Here is an 18,659-nt window from a genome sequence, read left to right as displayed (position 1 = left end):
AGTACAGGGGAAGAATGTCTTCCCTGGTCCTGCTGGCCACACTATTCCTGATACAGGCCAGGATGCCATTTGCCTTCTTGACTACCTGGGCACACTGCTGGCTCATGTTCAGTCAGCTGTCAGCCAGCACCCCCGGGTCCCTTTCTGCCTGGCCACTGTCCAGCCTGTAGCACTGAAGGGGGTTGTTGTGGCCAAAGTGCAGGACTCAGCACTTGGACTCGTTAAACGTAATGTTGTTGGACTCAGCCCCTCTATCCAGCCTGTCCAGGTCCCTTTGCAGAGCCCTCTTACCGTCCAACAGATTGACACATGCTCCCAGCTTTCCATCTGAGCTGTGTCCCCCTGCACAGTTCTCATCCCTTTGGTGCTCCCGCAGCCCCACAGAGTCGTCTCCTGCGTTTCCAAAGACAGTGGGTAGTGCTTTTTGTGAACAAGAGGCAGACCCATAAAGAGAAGCCATCACAAGTAATTCACTTCCAACGCACTTCATCTTGCTCTGGCAAATCCTTGGGAGAACATCTCACGCCCATGCCCGGGACAAACATCCGCAGTACAAGCAACATTGTATAATGCGACGTGAGTTATGAAAACGCGCTGCACCTCGTCTCTGGCACCTCTGCCACCGCTTTGCTCTCACAAGGATCTCCTTTCTCCCAAAGCACAATAGGGTGAGGAACTTCCACCAGACTACCAAAAAGGGCACAGAAAATAGCAATGGTGCCTCACAAGGTACCACGAAGCTGAGGACAGAAGGAGAGGGCGCTCATAGCTGCGAGCAGCACGGCGAACTAGCAATAGGACGAGGGGACATGGGCTTAAGCTGCACCGGCTGGGGGGAATGGGGGGGTAGGTTGGACATTAGGACGAATTTCTTCACAGAAAGGGTGATTAGACATTGGAACGGACTGCCCTGGGAGGTGGTGGTCACTGTCCCTGGAGGTGTTTAAGGAAAGTCTGGACGTGGCCCTTGGTGCCGTGGTCTAGTTGACATGGTGGTTCAGTCACAGGTTGGACTCGATGATCTCAAAGGTCTTTTCCAACATACGTGACTCTGTTACTTGGATTCTGAACCACGGCTGAAACCCCGGATGGAATCCTGCTCTGTCCCCTTTAGTCCCTCTGCCGCAAAGCGGGGCTGCGCGACCTTCCTATTCCCCTCTCCCCCACCCTTGATTCCACTCCCGGATGCGGGATCAGCCCGCATCCCTTCAGACGGCAGCTCACGCGCCACTCCCGAGCCTTGGGCCAGCTGGGGGCTGGCACGGCCCGGGCAGGCAGGACAACAGCGCGGAGCCGGCTCCGCCCCCGGCCGGGTGGGCTGGGCCCGGCTCCGCCCCGCGGCTGCGCACACGCCCGATCCGGGGTTCAGCGCCGCAGCTGCGTCGCTCTCGGTGCCTGCGGTTCTGCCCCTGTGCCGTGCCCGGCCCGGCCCGCCGAGCCCGCGCCGCAGGTGGGGACGGAATCGCGCTGCCGCGGCGGGCGGGGGCTGTGGGCGCTGGCGGAGCTGCGCGCCGGGCGGGGGTCGCCGCGGCCGCCCCTGGGCCTCGGCCGGGCCTGAGCAGGCCCGCGGCGGGGCGGGGGGGCCTGGCCTGGCCTGGCCTGGCCTTGCCTTGCCTTGCCTTGCCTTGCCTTGCTTTGCCCTGCCCTGCCCTGCCCTGCCCTGCCCGGGCACGGCTCCCGCGCCGAGTCCACCCCAGGCCGAGCGGGGGCCGGGGGCCGCCCGGGCAGGCCAGCAGCAGCCGAGCTCACCGGGCCTTGGTCCAAGCCTGCCGGCTGTAAACTTCGCAATGTTTGTGAGAGCAGCTAGCACTGATGGACGAGAAAATCCCTAAATCCCAGGATTTTTGACTCCTTTATTTTAGCAGCGCCCGCTTTACCGCTCAGGCAGTGTCCGGGACGTGGGTCTGCAAAGGGGTCGTGCCCACCCGAGCTGGACAAGCCTGTGGCTGCTAAGTCACTGCCTTACCCTGGCGCCTCCTCTGCTTTGGAGGAGATTGTGATGTTCGCGGTTAAGGCATAGCTGATGGGGCAGACGGTGGTTGCGATTCGGAATCTTTTGCTATATTGAAAAAGAAGTAGGTAATCTCAAGTAATCTCAAGTTTATATGTTTGCATATAAAGGGTAAGAACACCAGCCTAACTTCCTGGAGAAGTATAACAATTTAGTTTGACTCTATGAAGTTTCACTGAGTCTATAAACAGAAAGTTTTTTCCACTAGTCTTGCATGTAGCTCAGGATGTGGTGGTTCAGTGTGTCTTGTGACACTGGGTTTTGTCTGTGTACCATTGTGCTGCAGCGTGTAGCAAGTTGAAGGGTGGGGTTTTAAACAGATGCCACTTGTCACATTTTTAATTTACCAAACTCGTTTTAACAGACTGAATTCACAGAAACTCCAGATAAGTCCAAGGGGAATGGAGTGTAACATCAGTTATAAGGGAGACTGGACCAAAGCACAGCTGTTCAGCAAGTAGGATTTCTGACTTTGGTGACCATATAGAAACTGTGACATATGGAGCCGTTATATTCTCAGAGTTACTGCTGTTCGGCCTATAAGTGCTGGATAAAAGCACAATGTGTTCTTGATTTGTGGTCAGCTGTAGTAAGGTTTGGGCATGGCTGGAGGGAAAAGCATGTTGGTGGATCAAATTTTGCTTGAAGGTGGTTCTCTGTTTTCTTCTTTGTGAACTGAGACGTTTCTCCCAGGTCTCTGGCACCATTACATTCTAATTATTGAAGCTCAGGTACAGCTGGCATTCAAGGATGCACCTGCATTAGTACTTTAATTCAAGTAAAGGATGTGCTCTTGAAAGGACTTCCCAGTCATCCTTGCCTGCTGCACTTTGGCTCATGTCACAGTGTGATGAGGGAGTGTGTGAACTTTTAATTTTGGAAAAAGTTAAAACTGGAATGTGCACTTCAGTTGTCAGTGGGTGCTGTAAGTCTACATAAGAGCTATTATGGAATAAACATGCAAAAACACGTACAGTGTGGGTTTTGGGTCCTCAGTAACTGTTTCTTTTTCAGAGTTGCTGCCTGGTCTGCATGCAGTTGTTAATGTAGACGTAGTCTGAGCCTACTGTCAGTAGTTGGATGTAGTGGTAGGAGAACAGCACGATCCCTAAGCTTTCAGATCTATAATTGTGACAGTTATTGCCTAAGCTGCAAGACTCAAGTTCCATAGCTTGAAGGCTGTAGGTCAGCTGCAAGGAGAAAAGTAAACAAAAACCCCATGTGAAATAATTGTCAACATTGTCAGCAGCTTTTTCAGGATTTTTACCTTTCAATAGCTCAGTAGTTTTAATTTTCAGTTTAACAAATTCCATTATTGAATGGCTCCCAAACTTAGAATGTTTAAAAAGTGCTGTAGCAGCAGAAGGGTAGATAGTTTTCCTGCTTGTAAGGGTTTAATGACATAAATGAAAAAAAATAATCCTGCATATTTGCTGGAGCAGTAACTGGGACTAGTTGGCATTTGTTGACTTACTTTCCTTCTCTCACATTCACCTAGCCTTTATAGCAAGATAATGAATTAATGTTGTGTTTGCGTTGCCATCACCATATTTGAGATATTTCTGTTCTGTCTTAAGTAGTTGGTTTAAAATATTCTGACTCATTTTCCTCTTTTAATCTTCCTCTTAGAGCTTCCTCTTAGTGAACCAGCATGATAATTGCTAGCTGCCACTTTAAAAATGACTCTTAATGGAAACAAAGCCTCAATGGAGTTTAGCAGATTCTTTTTAAATCATGCAGTTCCTCAAAACACTGATGAATTGAGTGACTGCTGTCTCTGTGTGTTAAGTAACTAAAATGAATTATGTGGATAAGATGGACAACTAATTGGCATTGCTGTAGAGGTTTATTTTTTTAACTTGGAGTTTGTTTTCCACATGTTACAAACTGGGGAGATTTCTGCTTGTAGTACTTTTTACAGACTTTAGTTTCAAGCGTTCTGTGTTTCAAGGTATTTTTAGTGTTGTGGCTGAAAAGCTACAATAATGAGAAAAAATTAAAATACACATAGGTAACTAAAATGCTTTTGTGAGTAATCCTTTTTTTTTTAACAAGTCTTTATAAATGCTATATATTGGCAGCTACTATGTTTAAGTAACTCCCATTTTTTACTTCCGTGTGAATTTGTCCCCTTTTGAATTAAAGGGAATCATCAGTTTAAACACCTGGCGATCTATATTTCTAGCTTGGAAACTAATAGCCAATCCTATGTTCTCAAAACAAGTCTGAGCTAAACAATTTACTAAAATTGGGTCTGTCATGTGTGTAGAATTTACTCAAAATTGCAAAATTGCTTTCTAAGGCCCAGTCTTGATTTTTTTTTTTTTTAATACAAAGATTAGTGTGTTGTGTTAAAGCCTGTACAGTAACAATCCTTTGAAAAGCTGTTGCAACTTTTGCCAGCAGTTGTACTGTTCTAATTTTAGAGCCTCTCATTGATCCCCTTTCAACCTGTGCATATTTGAGAATCTGAACAAAGCTCCCAGTTAATTCAGGTTCTTTGCATTTTGGGATTGACTCCAGCTTGACAGAGCCTTAGTGCTTTGCAGGTCTTAAGGGATCTGAACAAAGGAGAACTGAGTCTTGTCGGGCTATGGCCATAGACTAACAGTTACCTGGTGCAGAGGAATAAATGCGAGCCATGTTTGAACCATTGGCCCTGAAAACTTCCTTCTGACCTTGTTTTTAGACATGGGAAAATCACTTTCTCACCTGCCAATGCATACCTGCAAGGAAGATGGCTATGATGGAAGCTCAGTGTCTGATAACGTGAGGAACGGTTTAGTTCACTCGGAAGTGCACAATGAAGACAGCAGATGTGGAGATGTATCCCAGTTTCCGTATGTGGAATTTACAGGAAGAGACAGTGTGACCTGCCCAACCTGCCAGGGAACAGGAAGAATTCCACGAGGTAAATTTTCTTTTTTATTCCTTTTATTTCATTTTTTAACCAATTAATTTACATCGTGACGACGTGAAGTTGTAATAATTCATAACAAATAGCTTTTCAAGTCAAGATGAAGTTTTTTCATCTCTTTGACTTTTTTTTTTGTTAGCAGTAAGTGTTTTGTTACTCCAGATAAGAGTAACAAATTGGGTTGGCTGTTACACCTTGGCTGTTACAGGTTGGATCTCCTCTTGTCTGTGTAAAGCAACTGTTTCTTGCTTCTCAGCTTTGAATCCACACATAACCATAGCTCTTGCAAGTTGAATGAGAAAACCTTTTGTTTCATGACGTTTTATTGCATTTTTTTTTAATTACCTATTTTAAGCTATTTTAATCAATATATAACTGCAAAAATGGCTGCAAATACAGAGACAGAAAAGTAGACCTGGCTTGCAACACTTGTTCCCTGGTCATTTATAGGGAACTTTCTTGCCCTCGCTGCCGTCAGTGCCCCTTGTCTTCCTTTATCCTCCCTTTGTCCCACTGGTGCTTGCTAGGTGGATAATTCCAGCTTGGAGTTGAAAATACATAGGTTCTTTGGCTGCCTCGGGAAGGAGTAGGCTGCACAGCATTAGTCTTCATCCCTAACTGTTTTGTTTGCTTTGCCCTCATCCTTTGCTTTTCCTTTTGGTAAAACATGCTGCTTTGTTACACTTCTGTCCTAAATGATAGGCTATCTAAATATTTATGAAGAGACCTGTGAAAGGAGACTGCTGGATATCTAAAACTGGGCAAAAGAAGAGTGTGACAAATGCAGTGGGCCAAGCCACAGCCTTTTGCTTCAGCTGTGAGATTTTTCCCTTTGACCGGGGAAGAACTGATGAGATGATTTCATGTTCAGGTCTGCTTTTGCCACACCTCTTATCCAAAATAGATTATTGGGTGTGAAAGCTCTCGGAACTGATTTTGACCAGCAGCTCAGGAAACTTGAGTGATATCTGTGCCGTATTGTCTTTCTGCATGTGCTTCAGTGAGATTAGGTTATGATACAGTTCACAAACCCTTGTGTCTCACCTTTGTAGAAAGATCAGGGAGCACAGAATATTTAGTGGTTGCAAATACCATAGGAGATTCGTGGTTTGGCTGTTAAACTTTCTGCTACAATGTATTCTTGCATAGCTCTAAATTCAGCAAATTTGGCATCTGGAAAAGCAATGAAACTAAAAATTACCTTAGCCAAAAAGGGTAAAGAAGTTTGTTCTGTTAACTTGAAACACTTGTTAATATCAATAGCATGTTTTACTCAAATGGAGATATAGCAGGATTTCTATGTTCAAAAGCTGCTTTTTTTCACTGTAGAATCCTTAAATGTAATACTTAAATAAGTGTAAGTTAATTATTTTTTTAACTAAAATAGTTTGCAGTAACTATTAAAACATGCACATTGTCAATACATTCTAATGAAACGATATGGTTAAAGTTAGAACTTTAAATGAGTTATTAGAACTAAGAGGATTGTCTTTCTAATTATTCCTTAGTATTTTAGAGAAGAAAAAAAGTCACATTTGGAGGTCATTTGAGGGGAGAGGGGAAAAATCAAGAATGACTGCATGACTAGTAAGACTATAATTAATATGTGATATGATGGCTAAACTATAATAAATCCCTGAAATTATGTTTAGTTACTTGAGCAGCTTTAGTTTTTTAGCATGATGTAGTATGAAAGCAGGACTATGCTTTTTTCTTCAAAGGTTGAAGGTGCTTCATTGAAGTAGAGATGAAAATGTGTTTTAAATTGGTAGAGGCTTTTTAGAAGGTTAATGTTTTACATGCTACTATATGCTTGGTTAGCATGTTTTGCTTAGCTTAGTGATTCAGCATGGAATCATTGCCAAGTGCTTGATTAGCTAAGTGATGATTTGATCAAATTCTGCAGTTGGCTTAAAAATTGCAGATCTGACTTGGCCTTGAGGCCTTTGTTCTCATACAGTTTTACAACCAATAGCAAAAGCTCTACAGGCAGATGTAGTACATGTATTTTCAACAACTCATCTGTGCATGTGTTCTTTATTTCTGCCTTTAAAAATACTGTCTAGTGTTGTAACTTGTATGGGGAAATTCCAGTAGATACTAATTTTGACTTCCAGGATGCTGCAGCTCAGCAGCACTGTGATAAATACATTTTTATATACGTCTGATTTCCAGAATGCAGTGTATAACTTGTGTTGCCAATACCACCTATATTGATACATAGTAGCTTTGGTTGTTTCAATTTGGGCTTGTTGTTTGTTGGGGTTTTTTTAACCAGACTGACCTCTGCTTTTCAGGAGAGTGCATGCAGAATGCCTTCTGGATCAGTTCTTACTGCCCAAGCTTCTGAATGTTTTGTCCCATGAGTTCTTATGGTCTGGCACAGAGAGCTCAGAGCTGTTTTATGTCTCTTTTTCTCCAGGAAGAGGTGCCAGAGGCAATGCTGCCTTCAGTTGTGTGCAGCCCAGAGGCAGAATTTATTGCTGTTTTGGTCTTTGCGGACTTGGTGTTTTCTCATCTTGATGTTGTGTAAGCTGCGCTCTATTTCAGAAAGTGACATCAGCTACAGTAGCATTCAGCCTGGGTCCTTATCTGGAATTTAAATGTTTATCTTTAGTGTTTATTCTTTGGTGCTGCTAAGTTAAAACGGGTACTCTTTGTGTAAAAGAGCTTCAACAACACTTATTCTTTGTTTAAATTCTGAAAGGGTGTTTTTGTTTCCAGGGCAGGAAAATCAGCTGGTAGCACTAATTCCATACAGTGATCAGAGACTGAGGCCAAGAAGAACGTAAGTCAATAGCTATTTGTGATACCTGAATCTACAGTTAATTATTCTCTTCAAGTTAAAATTCAGCAATTCAAAGGAGATAGCAATAAGATGATCACTGGAATGCTTTCAGTACTGGAAAAACAGGGCTTGTGGGGTAATACCAGCCTTAACCTCTAACTCTTGGAGAGTTACTTATTAACAGGTGTGCATACTTCCATCACAGTACATCTTAGCTAAGTACAAAGCTAAGTAATACTGTATGACCTATTCATGTACATGTTTACAGTAAAGATGTATTTCTCAATCTCTGTAGCATCCTAATTGATCTAAGCAGACATATCTTCACTGTTTAAGTTCATTGATAATGTCTTTGAGCCACTACAAAAAGCAAGTCACCTGAAATTCATTTGTAACATTCTGATATTTGCAGCTAGAAAAATCAATAATTTCTGATGCAGCATATTTAATTTTTTTTCTAGGATCTACTTGGGGGTTTCACTACAATGCTCAGGGCTTCTTGTTCTGACTTGTTTTGGTTTTTACTTTGTTTTTTTCTTAATGTTTTGATGTTTTTGTAATAAACAGAAATGAGTGCCAGGAAAAAGAAATACAGTAGCTTCACATAATACTATTCTGGATAATATATCTGATGTAATGGTAGTACAAATTTGAAACATATTACTGTAGTGTTCTAATTTTGACTAAACTGGAGCTGAAGTAGATCCTTTTATTTTGGAGGGTTTTCTTATTATCTCTCACACCCCTACCCCCGCCCCACCCTCCTATGCACACACACAGCCACACCCACACAAACACACCCTTTTGTGTTAGCTTAATTGTGAATTTCCTGCTCCTTAGCTGAAGTCCTGACACTTTCCCTGGAAGTCGGGATTTTCTGTCATGAGAGCTTTATTTTGTGTCCTGAATGTGTTGTGAGACTTCCACAAAATGACAGAAGTTCTGCTATAAATAAACGTTAAGAGGAAGTGAGTTTGTTTCAAAGCACATAAGTATTTACCTCTTCCATTTTCCTCTGCAAGTTACAAATGTTGAGATAACCACATGATTTGAAATATGATATCTGATGTATATACAAGAGTAACAGCTGTTTAAGACATAGCTGTGAAGTGCAGCATAGATTTTTTCCCCTTTTAGAAGCTAATGGAAGCTAGAAATAGACTGAATAAGTTGTGTTGACTAGTTCTGCTCCTTATCACTTAAAAGAAAATAGTATGTCACTGTTGTTTAATGTGCTTTTGACTCTGAAATGTGCTCTTTTTTTCCTCCAGAAAGCTCTATGTGACTGCTTCTGTAACTGTGTGTTTACTACTTTCTGGGCTGGCTGTATTTTTCTTGTTTCCTCGCTCAATTGACGTTCAGTACATTGGTGTGAAGTCAGTATATGTCACTTACGAACAGGATAGACGGATAATCTATCTAAATATTACAGTAAGTCTGACTGGGTGTTTGCAATGCATAAATGTAACACGAGATACTGCTTTGAGAGTTTAATGTACATACAAACTGTGGTCTGGCTGAAAAGCTTAGTTGGTACCTTAAGAAGTAGAATTGGTGACCAGTTTGAAAAATGTAACTGGACCTGCTGTGGCTGGTTCTTGTAGCTATAGCTAATGGAGGTGTAATTGCAGGCTGACGCTGGGTCTTCTGTTTTCAAGGGAACAGTAACTTTGGAGTTCTTAGTGTTACTTTTGAAATGTGTCTGAAATGTAGCATGTGTATGTAGGAATGCTGTTTGCTGCTGCCCTGGTATTATGCAGTTGGGGAAAAACTATGGGGTTGGGGAAAAATACTTCTTATCCACCTTAAAACTTAAAGGAGCTGTTCCCACATAGTTCTTGATTTCTTCGTAATGATCTTGATATGGGATTACCTAAAGACTTTTGGTACAGTTCTTCATTTTAAATAAAGCAAAGCTGCCATGGGTGAAAGAGGTCCTTTGATAGCTAAATTTCCTGGAAGGAATAACTGAGGATTGGAAGAAAGGCAGTATTTGCAGTGGAGGGTTGTTACCAGGAAAGTTGTGCAGAAGTTTGTGTTACTCAATATATTCACTAAACAAACTTAGAAAGTGATGGTCCATGACCCCACTCCTCTCTGCAATCCTAGCAGACAGGAAAATTTACTTGCATAATTTCAGGTATTACTGTCTCATGCACAGGTTTCAAAATGCTTGCTCATCAAGATACACAGAATGGATAGCTGTTGCTGTTTTGTGTTTGTTTTTTCAGAACACACTGAATATAACGAATAACAACTATTACTCTGTTGAAGTGGCAAATATCACAGCCCAAGTTCAGTTTTCAAAAACAGTTATTGGCAAGGCACGGTTAAACAACATCACCAACATTGGTCCACTGGATATGAAACAGGTAAGTAGCTTAGGCTTTCAGAGTTAAACATGTGTTAATCTTCATATATAAATCTACTTACTTGTGTTTTCCTTGCTTTTTTATTGTGGGGTTTTTTTTTTTTTTTTAGATTGATTATATGGTGCCTACAGTCATACAAGATGAAATGAGCTACATGTAGTAAGTGTACTCACCTGTAAATATCACATGGATCTTATTAAAAGTTGTGATGACATTAAAACCAACTTTTTTCAAAGTTAGCAGAAATCTGTTTGAAAAGACATTGGGGCATTTTCTTCAAGTTTAATAGTACTGAAAGAGGGTAAGCCACAATTGTTTGATTAGTTTCATATAGTGGCTTGCTGTACCTGACTATAAACCCTTTAAAAGGTATCTCTACTCCAGTATTTTAGGCCTTGGCACTAGTTAGGACTGCTGCTTTAGGGGGTGGAAGCGCAGGTGTGTTCCCCTAGCAAGTTCTCTAGTAACTTTTGCACAAGTTTCTCTGCACTAGAAGGAAATTTGCATTTAGTGGTATGCAAATTAGAGACTTTTCTTCACACTTTGTGTATACCATGGTAAGCAGGGTTACAGACTGACCTTTGAGTGGTTTTATTCATAGCTTCTGAAAGTTCATTTGTCCAACAGACTGTTAGCTCATTATATCTTGGTCAAAAAAACCACTTCTAGTTCTCTTAACACTGAAATGCAGACTGAACAGAAAGAGTTAACTATTGAGACTTCAGGTCTGTGTGCAGTTCTAGTGGATGCCAGCTCCTTTGGGGTGGGAGAAATTATTGAAACCTTATTGCTTTGAAGTGTTGAAATAAAATGAAATAGGTATGAAATGGCAAGAGAGGCACAAACTTCAAATCAACAGAAAATGCTGAATCTCTGTCACCTTTTAAAAGTATGTAAGTTAGCTTTATGTAAAGCTAACTTTTTATATTGTGAACTTTTTATATTGTGAATCTCTTTGGATGCATGAGGAATAAATAAATTTCATAAATAGCCTTCATAGAACTCATGATAATACCATATTTCCTTATAATATGGATGAGCTGTTTATATCTTATTTTTGCTGGTGCAGGGAGGGGGTATGAAAATATTGTAGGTAGCTGCCAAGCAATCTTATTGCACTGATCACATGCTGTTCATTCTAGAGCTGATAAATTTGTGACCAAGATCATTGATTTAGGAAGCAGGATTTAAAAGTATGCACTTACATGGTGCTCTTTATGACTTTATGGTATTTAGGTGTGTGTCAGAAAATATAAGTCTGAAAAGGTTATCTATCTTGCAAGAGAACAATAACCTTGACTTCTGAATCTCTGTATGTTAGTTAAAGGTTACTTTGCATAATACAGAAGTGGATGAGTGTAAAAAAAAAAAAGGTGACAAAGTGATACTGGCAGGCTTTAAATGTAGGGGCTCAGGTTAACCTTGGTTAGCTTCTGGAAGATGGAATGATCGCTTTCTCAGGACACTTCTGTTGGCAAGCATTGCATGAAAGCAAACCCATGTGAAGACAGAACCTGTGAAAGCAAGACTATGTATATAAAAGTAGGCCCAGCATTCAGTCACTAGCAAATGATTCTGTTGCCATTGCTAGCAGCTCTGTGGACAGAGCAGCAGAATTTCCAGTTGAAGCCACAAGTCTTGCTTTTTAGATAATTATCTTGGAAAAGTTTGATGTAAATCTAACAATTGTTCTTTTTTGCAGTGACTTCTGTACTTTACCATCTATCAAAGTACATAACATTGTAGTGATGATGCAGTAAGTATGGTAGTCTTCCTGTGTGTGGGAAACAACTTAAGAAGCCATATAATTCTCATTGAAATAATACTCAAATACTTAAACCTGAAGTCTTTGCATCACAGATAAAATGAAGTCAACTTGCTTTCTAGTGTAGTAGCTTTATAGTTATAGAAAGTGAACTGTGTCTTTTGACCGGTTCTGGTGGTGTAAAGACAGATTAAACAGAATCATTGTTACTGTGTCTGCTCTGCAGTTGGGTGAGCTATAGTCATGGAGCTACTGATGTCTCAAAAACTTTAAAATTACTTTGTGTGTTGGCCACTGTTCAAAACTTGCTGAGATCTTTGATCTTGAAGGAATTACCGGCTTTAGTACTCAGTCAGAGACTGCTTCTCGTTACAGCGCATAAATTTCAGCATGGTGGGGTCTTTTGTTGGTGAGGGAGCAGGGGGTGTCTTTAGACTAGATATAGCATGGCTTGTAGCTTGTTTAGTCATTTGCTTTCTTGTTACAAACAAGAATATTATTTGTATTGGTAGATATTACAAGTAAAACTCAGCTTTAGCATCTTTAGAAAAAGGAACCAGATGTCTTTTATGGAGAAAATCTATAGTGGTAAATCAGTAATGTTCTTAAATTTATTTAAAACATATTTTGTTCCAAAACCTTTTCCTTAATAACCCTAGTAATATAAATCCAGTGATTTTTTAGAATAGGAAACTCAAAATCTCTTCTCTTTGTCTTTTTAAGAGTGACAGTGACAACCTCGTACTTAGGCCACCCTGAGCAAATATCCCAGGAGAGATACCAGTATGTGGACTGTGGAGGAAACACGACCTACCAACTGGGCCAGTCAGAATATTTAAATGTCCTTCAGCCTCCACAGTAAAAGCACCTGTTGTTTGGTGTGGAATGACTGCTGTTGGTGCTTGCAGAGATCCTTTGGATAGAACTGGTACTACATGGAATGGAGAGTACATGTAATGTACAGCATAGCAAACATTGAGATCTGTTCACTTTAGATGCAGGGAGGGAAAGGTGCAAATTGTAAATAGGTGCACTTGTTAAATGTTGTGTTTTCCCCTTCTGTTTGCTTTCTGTTACTGTGAGCACTTCTGTCAAGTTGTGTGGTGGGAGGGAGAGGGGGAATATCAGATTCTTGAACAGAACTGGGACTTTTCCTTACAGTGTGGTACATCAACTTAGAGTAACTGTGTGTATGTCTATGTTTAGGTGAAATGTGTCACTAATGAGAATTTTAAAAAAATAATACTCATAAATTTTAAGTTTATACTTCAGTTCTTGATATTTGACTATTGAAAATGAAGTATTACTACTTAAATAACAAGATTACTTTGAGGTGTCTATTAGTGAAACTTCTGTTAGTAACCCAGTGGCAATTGTTCTTTATTTTGGGATTCTACACTTTATTTGCTATCCATGATTAGAGGTGACATCCAGTCTATGAAAGCCAGGAAAGCTCTCTTGGATGACACAATAGTTGAATGTGCGGTTTCTAGAATCTGGCATCTTTTCATTCATATTCCCTCTTGCTACCTCTGGGATGTTATAAGGAGAATATATATTGTTATATTTAAAGCTGGATTTAAAACTAAACAAAAAACAACCCCCACAACAATTACTGACAAAGGAAAAAAAACCAAGAGTCTAGAAAATGAACAAGACTTTACCAGTCTGTTTTTTAGTAAACTTTTTAGAACAGGTATTAAAATCAAGATTGTGCGGTTGGAACTAGGTGGGAAACTTTGAGCATGGGTTTGGAGAGCTTGGTGTAAATTTTTGTGATTTTTACTGTTTTAATATATTATGCATCTAAGCGACTTTTAAGTGTTAATATGTTGGGTTGTGTTTATTTCTTGCACAGGCTCATTAAGCAAATGCAGTAGTTATCTGTACTTACAGAGCACTCAAAGGTCACATCAAAGTTATGTAAGGGAAGATGAAGCAATTCTTTCTGTTGGAGTACATGCTGATGTAATTATGAGATTACTGACTGATAGCATTAAATAGTTTCTGTAGCACAGTTTGCACATGCGAATTTCTGGGGTAATTGTGAATCATGATGAGTATAAACTTTGGGTCCAAAGTTGTCTGACACCTCAAGGCTGACTGTTCTAAGGGTTAACTTTTTAATTGGCTAGATCAGGATTGTTTTGTTTCTGAATTAGGTAAGATGCAGCTGTAAGAACATACTATTGAGACTGTTGCGTTGTAATGAATGATGTATTTTTTAAAATAGGTATTACTGGTTTTATGCTGCCTATCTCCTGGAAATAAGCTACACAAAATGAATTTGCAATAAACACTATGGAAAAAGGCTTCTGAGTAACTTGCCACTAACAATCTCTGATGCTCCAGTACTTCAGTGAAGATACGTCTTCATTACTCTTTTCTTTACTAGCCTCTCTTAGATGGACCTAAGGGGATGGGTGGGGAAAAGAATGTGGGTGATGTAAGACTGATTTAAAAGGCATTAAGTAACCATAATAAACCCCCCACCCTTCTCTATTTGAATTGCTATGAGCATTTACTCTGACAGTCTATGAAAACTTTTGGAACCTCATCTGTCAGTTTCATATAGTTGTTGATAAGATGAAGACTTTATCTTTTGCCTTTAGAGAACTTCTGTAACTGGAGTAGTCAATTCAAATGACTTATTGTAGTTATATTCTGAATATTGTTCTTGATTTTGGGCCCTTAAAAGTAAAGAGTCTTTATTACAACTCGAAGTCATGAGGGAAACTAGTTCATAGTTGACTCACCTTTCTAGAGTTTAGATAAGGTTCAGTCCTGTGGCTGCTGAAATGTGTGTGTGAGCTCATCTGATAGCCTGAAAAGATACAGGTGATAACTAAAGACCAGGAGAGTGGGGAGCTGGCTAGGAGCAGAGAGGTAAACTCATGTTACCTGTTGTAGAAAAATATGCTGATAATGGAGAGTAGGGAGAGAATTCTGGTTTAAATCATATCAGAACTGAAGTCTGCCAGCAAGTCACACAGGCTCTTTTCTTCTAGGCTTAAATATTTACACACTAGAGTGTTGTTTTTGTTTGGCAGTTGTTTGTTTTTTTGAAATAGAAAAAGAAGGAAACAGCTGTAGGCAGATAGTTACATTGATTTAAAACAAATTTTTCTTCCAAGGATGAAAGGTAATCTAAAATAACTGGAATGGTGGAATTATTTGGTGACAGTAGTGAATGCTGCTTTTGAACTAGCATGGCAGGGGGGAAGTTACACTTTATGCAATGTTGAGATGCAAACTGACTTCTGAAATTTTGGTGGACATGCTGAGCAAGATCTATACGTAAATCTGTGGTTCTTAACCTTGCATGAAGTGCTTGAAATTCGCTGATTTAAATTAAAGAATTGAGTGGAATTATTTTTTCCATGTATGTGTCGGAAGGGGGAAGATAAAACTCAGTTTTTGTCATCTAGGATATCTGTAACATCAAATTCTGATAGACTTACTGAATGATGAAGTGTTCTCATCTTAAGAAACAAATTGTGGGTTAAAGATCCTACTGAATTCTCAAATTAAGTCAGTAATGGGAGAATAAAAGGCTTTACGTTCCAAGTGCTAGTATGCCCTTGCACAAATGTCAGCATATTACTAACCAAATAAGGCAAGTATTTAAATTTATCTACTGATTTTAATATAACATCTCATCACATAAGAAGGTAGACATCTGTGTGAATATTTAACTTAAACTTGCTTTATGTGACTGAGCTTGGAAACATGCTAAGGGAGCAAGGGAACTCAGTATTAACTTGTATAACTTTGTAAACGAGGTATCAGTATAGATCCAAGTAATAGATCTTTCATTTTTTGCATTCATTTTATCTTGATTTAAAAAAAAAAAAAGGCAAGCCTTTCAGTTCAGTTGTAAATCAGTAAGTACAATTCTCTCTAGAAAGTCAGCTTGAAAAATTACAATCTTTTTCCTGGTTTATCTTCTGTGTGTCTTCTGAAGTGATCCATATTTCATGTGTAACTTCCCCTAGTCTTCAAATGCTATCAAATACCTTTATACTGGTATTGCAGTGTGTTTATTTCTGGTAGAATTCTTTTCACTTGAATGCTTTCTAGCAGTTCCTTTACCAAAACCTGTTGCACTTTAAAATGGAAACTCTGTTATTTCTTAAAATAGTAAGAAACATAGTCCAGATGCTGCACTGTAATGGCACTATTAAAAATCAGCTTAATATATTCTGTTTAGAATAACTGTAAAATTTCAAAATTTTAACTTAAGTAAGTATGGAACACTTAAATGCATAAGAAGGTTAACTATTTGGCCATTGGAGAACAAAATTATTGTACATTTCAAATACACTGCTTTAAAAATGAATGAATAACCATCCAAGATCCAAACAATCTAAGATCTAACCATCAAATATCTGTTTGGAGAGATTGAAAGGGAGGCACTCTTACTAAAAGATGGAAGACTGACATTCTTGAATTCCTGGTGTGGGAAAAAGCCTGTTAAAGCTCATTCGTTATTTCTTTACTCATCTCGATGTTTAGGGGATGGTTGCTTAATTCTTAATCTTTTGTGAAGACAAACCATAAGTATGTTTTTCCTTTGTGGTATAACTGACGTTCTTAATGCACTTCTGATGTGTGCATGACCTTGATAGTAACTTGTAGTTATATTTTGCAGCCTGGCGTTGGCAGATTTGAGTACATGCTTTAGTTGACTTTGCTTCAAATTGTCCTTGAAGTTCTGCAAGTGAATATATTTTTTCATAGTAGTACATTGCAAACAGCCTGGGCTTTTCAGCATGTGTTATATAAAGGAACCATTTAAACACCGAACTCTAAGTGCTTGGATTGAACCATGAGGGTCTTTAACCTGACTGAAGTGTTGTGCCCTCATGATGGAAAGGATGGTGCTTGGAGTGGTATGAGAGAAAATTTCTCTATTTAGACAATATTAAAAGAGAAATAACATTATTTCTTATTCAGCATTTAAAGTTTCCTTTTTTATTTCCTCCTTTTTTTGAGGGGTGGTAGTTGTGGTTTTGTTTTTCTTCCCATCCCCCAAGTCTATAGTGAGACATCTGTCTGTTCCCAGACAGCACCTTGTGAAATGGGTGACTTGTTTCAGAGTTGGGCAGCTGCAGGAAGCTTCACATCAGCTGAACTGGACTTGTAGAGTTAAGATATGAGAAAGACTAGCAATGGTAGCTCTAAGAACTAAATTTTGTACTTGCTGGTCTAACAAAATGCCACAACCCTTGTAATGCTTCCCGGCTTTCCACTACTCAAAGGGAAGGATAAATAATGCAAGTACAACCAATATACTTCAGCAATGGACTGCTTGCAACCAGCAAAATATTTGTTAGTGATGGCCCTGGTCATGCCAAAAAGTCTAATTTTTTTTCTTTTGGCCTGGGGAAGGAGGAATAGATCCCAGCCAAAAGATGTTGAGAAGAATTATTTGGCTGTGGCAAACACCCAGTGTTTGTTGCATTTTAGAAGTCACCTTTCTATTTTATGTTTAGCTCGGGAATTCTGATCATTACCAGAGGGGTATTTTGGGGTAGTTCTGCTACCTACAGCTTTTGCTGTGTAAATCTGCTTTTCCACAGGTAGTCAGGCCTGTTGGCCAGGAACAGCAGTCTGCATGGGATCTGCACACTAAGTGTGGAGAGCCCTGCAGTTTGGTGGGAGACTGTTCAGTGTGGGAGTAAGGTCCTGGTGCTCATACTCTCCTCTTCCACCAGCCATCACAAGGGTCCTACAACTTGGATGCATATGTTTCCTGGGGACTGAAACTGCTTTTGCTTTGCATGGGCCAGGATGCTTAGTACCACACATGTAAGCGTATTATGGTGCCTGAGTATTTTGGATCTGACTGACTGTGATTTAGTTCTTTTGTTTGTTTTAAGGAAGCAAATTTAACTACTGTACAGAGTGTGCATATAATAGCTTGAGATATGTATAGAAATACTAATGAGTGATAACTATTTTTGTAACTTAAGATGTTCCTGTAACTGTGTAGCAAACAACCTATCCAGTAAAGCATGATAAACACTCTAGGAGTCAAAGAGTATTTTGGAATGACTTGTAGGACACGGGGGCTATGTTAATGTAAGCTAACTGGGGCGCAAGGAATCATGTTATTCAGAGGTTCAAAATCTGGGCTTAACTTCATTATGAATATATGTTTCTAGACATTGTTTGACTCAAAGAATGATATTAAATTTTCTATTTAAAAAGCTTGGATCATGTATATCTTTTTTTTAAACTGACAATATTTTTCTCCCCTTCTTCCCTGTCTCCCGCAAGTTTTCCCTCTATCCCACCATATTTTCCCACTAGCTTTCATGTATTTTCAAGGATATTACTTCAATTTTTGTAACTATTGGCATTCCATGATGTGAAGACTTTGCAATCTACTTTTTTTTATACTATGTTTTATTGTGTTAAGTCTGTAATAAACTTGAGTATCTGAAAGCTAAACACTCTATGTGAATGAATTAGTGTTGTCTGACTGAGCTACTGAAGTAACTGAGTTCAAACCCGGACTGCTGTGGTGGGTTGGCCCCTGCCACCAGGTCAGCCCCCATGCCATTGCTCATACACTCTTCCCTCCCAGTGGGATGGTGGACAGAATTGGGACAAAAGCAAGAAAACTCTTGTCAGGATGAAGACGTTTTAATACAAGAAGGAAAGCTGTGTACACAGGCAAAACAAAATAAGGAATTTATTTCCTAGCATCAGGCAGGTGTTTACAACAGGAAGACCTGATTAACCTTCCTTTCTCTTTTCCCTAGCTTTTATTGCTGGGCATGATCCCATATGGAATAGCC

General features: G+C 39.8%; 1 protein-coding gene across 2 annotated transcripts; it reads left to right on the top strand.

The window, feature by feature from the left end:
• The first annotated feature begins 1,339 nt into the window (after positions 1-1,339).
• TMEM106B (transmembrane protein 106B) lies at positions 1,340-18,309 on the top strand. 2 transcript variants are annotated; one of them, XM_048304604.1, is made up of 8 exons: positions 1,340-1,450; positions 4,701-4,922; positions 7,653-7,716; positions 8,988-9,147; positions 9,948-10,088; positions 10,198-10,247; positions 11,791-11,844; positions 12,577-18,309. In XM_048304604.1, the coding sequence occupies exons 2-8, from the start codon at positions 4,703-4,705 to the stop codon at positions 12,713-12,715; spliced, it is 828 nt and encodes a 275-aa protein (XP_048160561.1). In that variant the 5' UTR covers positions 1,340-1,450; positions 4,701-4,702; the 3' UTR covers positions 12,716-18,309. The 2 variants fall into 2 exon arrangements, with proteins under 2 accessions (XP_048160561.1, XP_048160569.1); XM_048304612.1 differs by lacking the exon at positions 1,340-1,450 and adding an exon at positions 1,666-2,075.
• Positions 18,310-18,659: the final 350 nt, after the last annotated feature.

The sequence above is a fragment of the Corvus hawaiiensis genome, chromosome 1, assembly GCF_020740725.1.
Source record: "Corvus hawaiiensis isolate bCorHaw1 chromosome 1, bCorHaw1.pri.cur, whole genome shotgun sequence".
Lineage (NCBI taxonomy): Eukaryota > Metazoa > Chordata > Aves > Passeriformes > Corvidae > Corvus > Corvus hawaiiensis.
This window is presented reverse-complemented; position numbering and strand designations above follow the sequence as displayed.

Excerpts from the sequence above, each read along its gene's own strand:
- TMEM106B (XM_048304604.1), top strand. The coding sequence starts at position 4,703 with ATGGGAAAATCACTTTCTCACCTGCCAATGCATACCTGCAAGGAAGAT. Across the intron at positions 7,717-8,987 it reads AGACTGAGGCCAAGAAGAAC|AAAGCTCTATGTGACTGCTT; the intron begins GTAAGTCAATAG and ends TTTTTCCTCCAG. Across the intron at positions 11,845-12,576 it reads AACATTGTAGTGATGATGCA|AGTGACAGTGACAACCTCGT; the intron begins GTAAGTATGGTA and ends TGTCTTTTTAAG.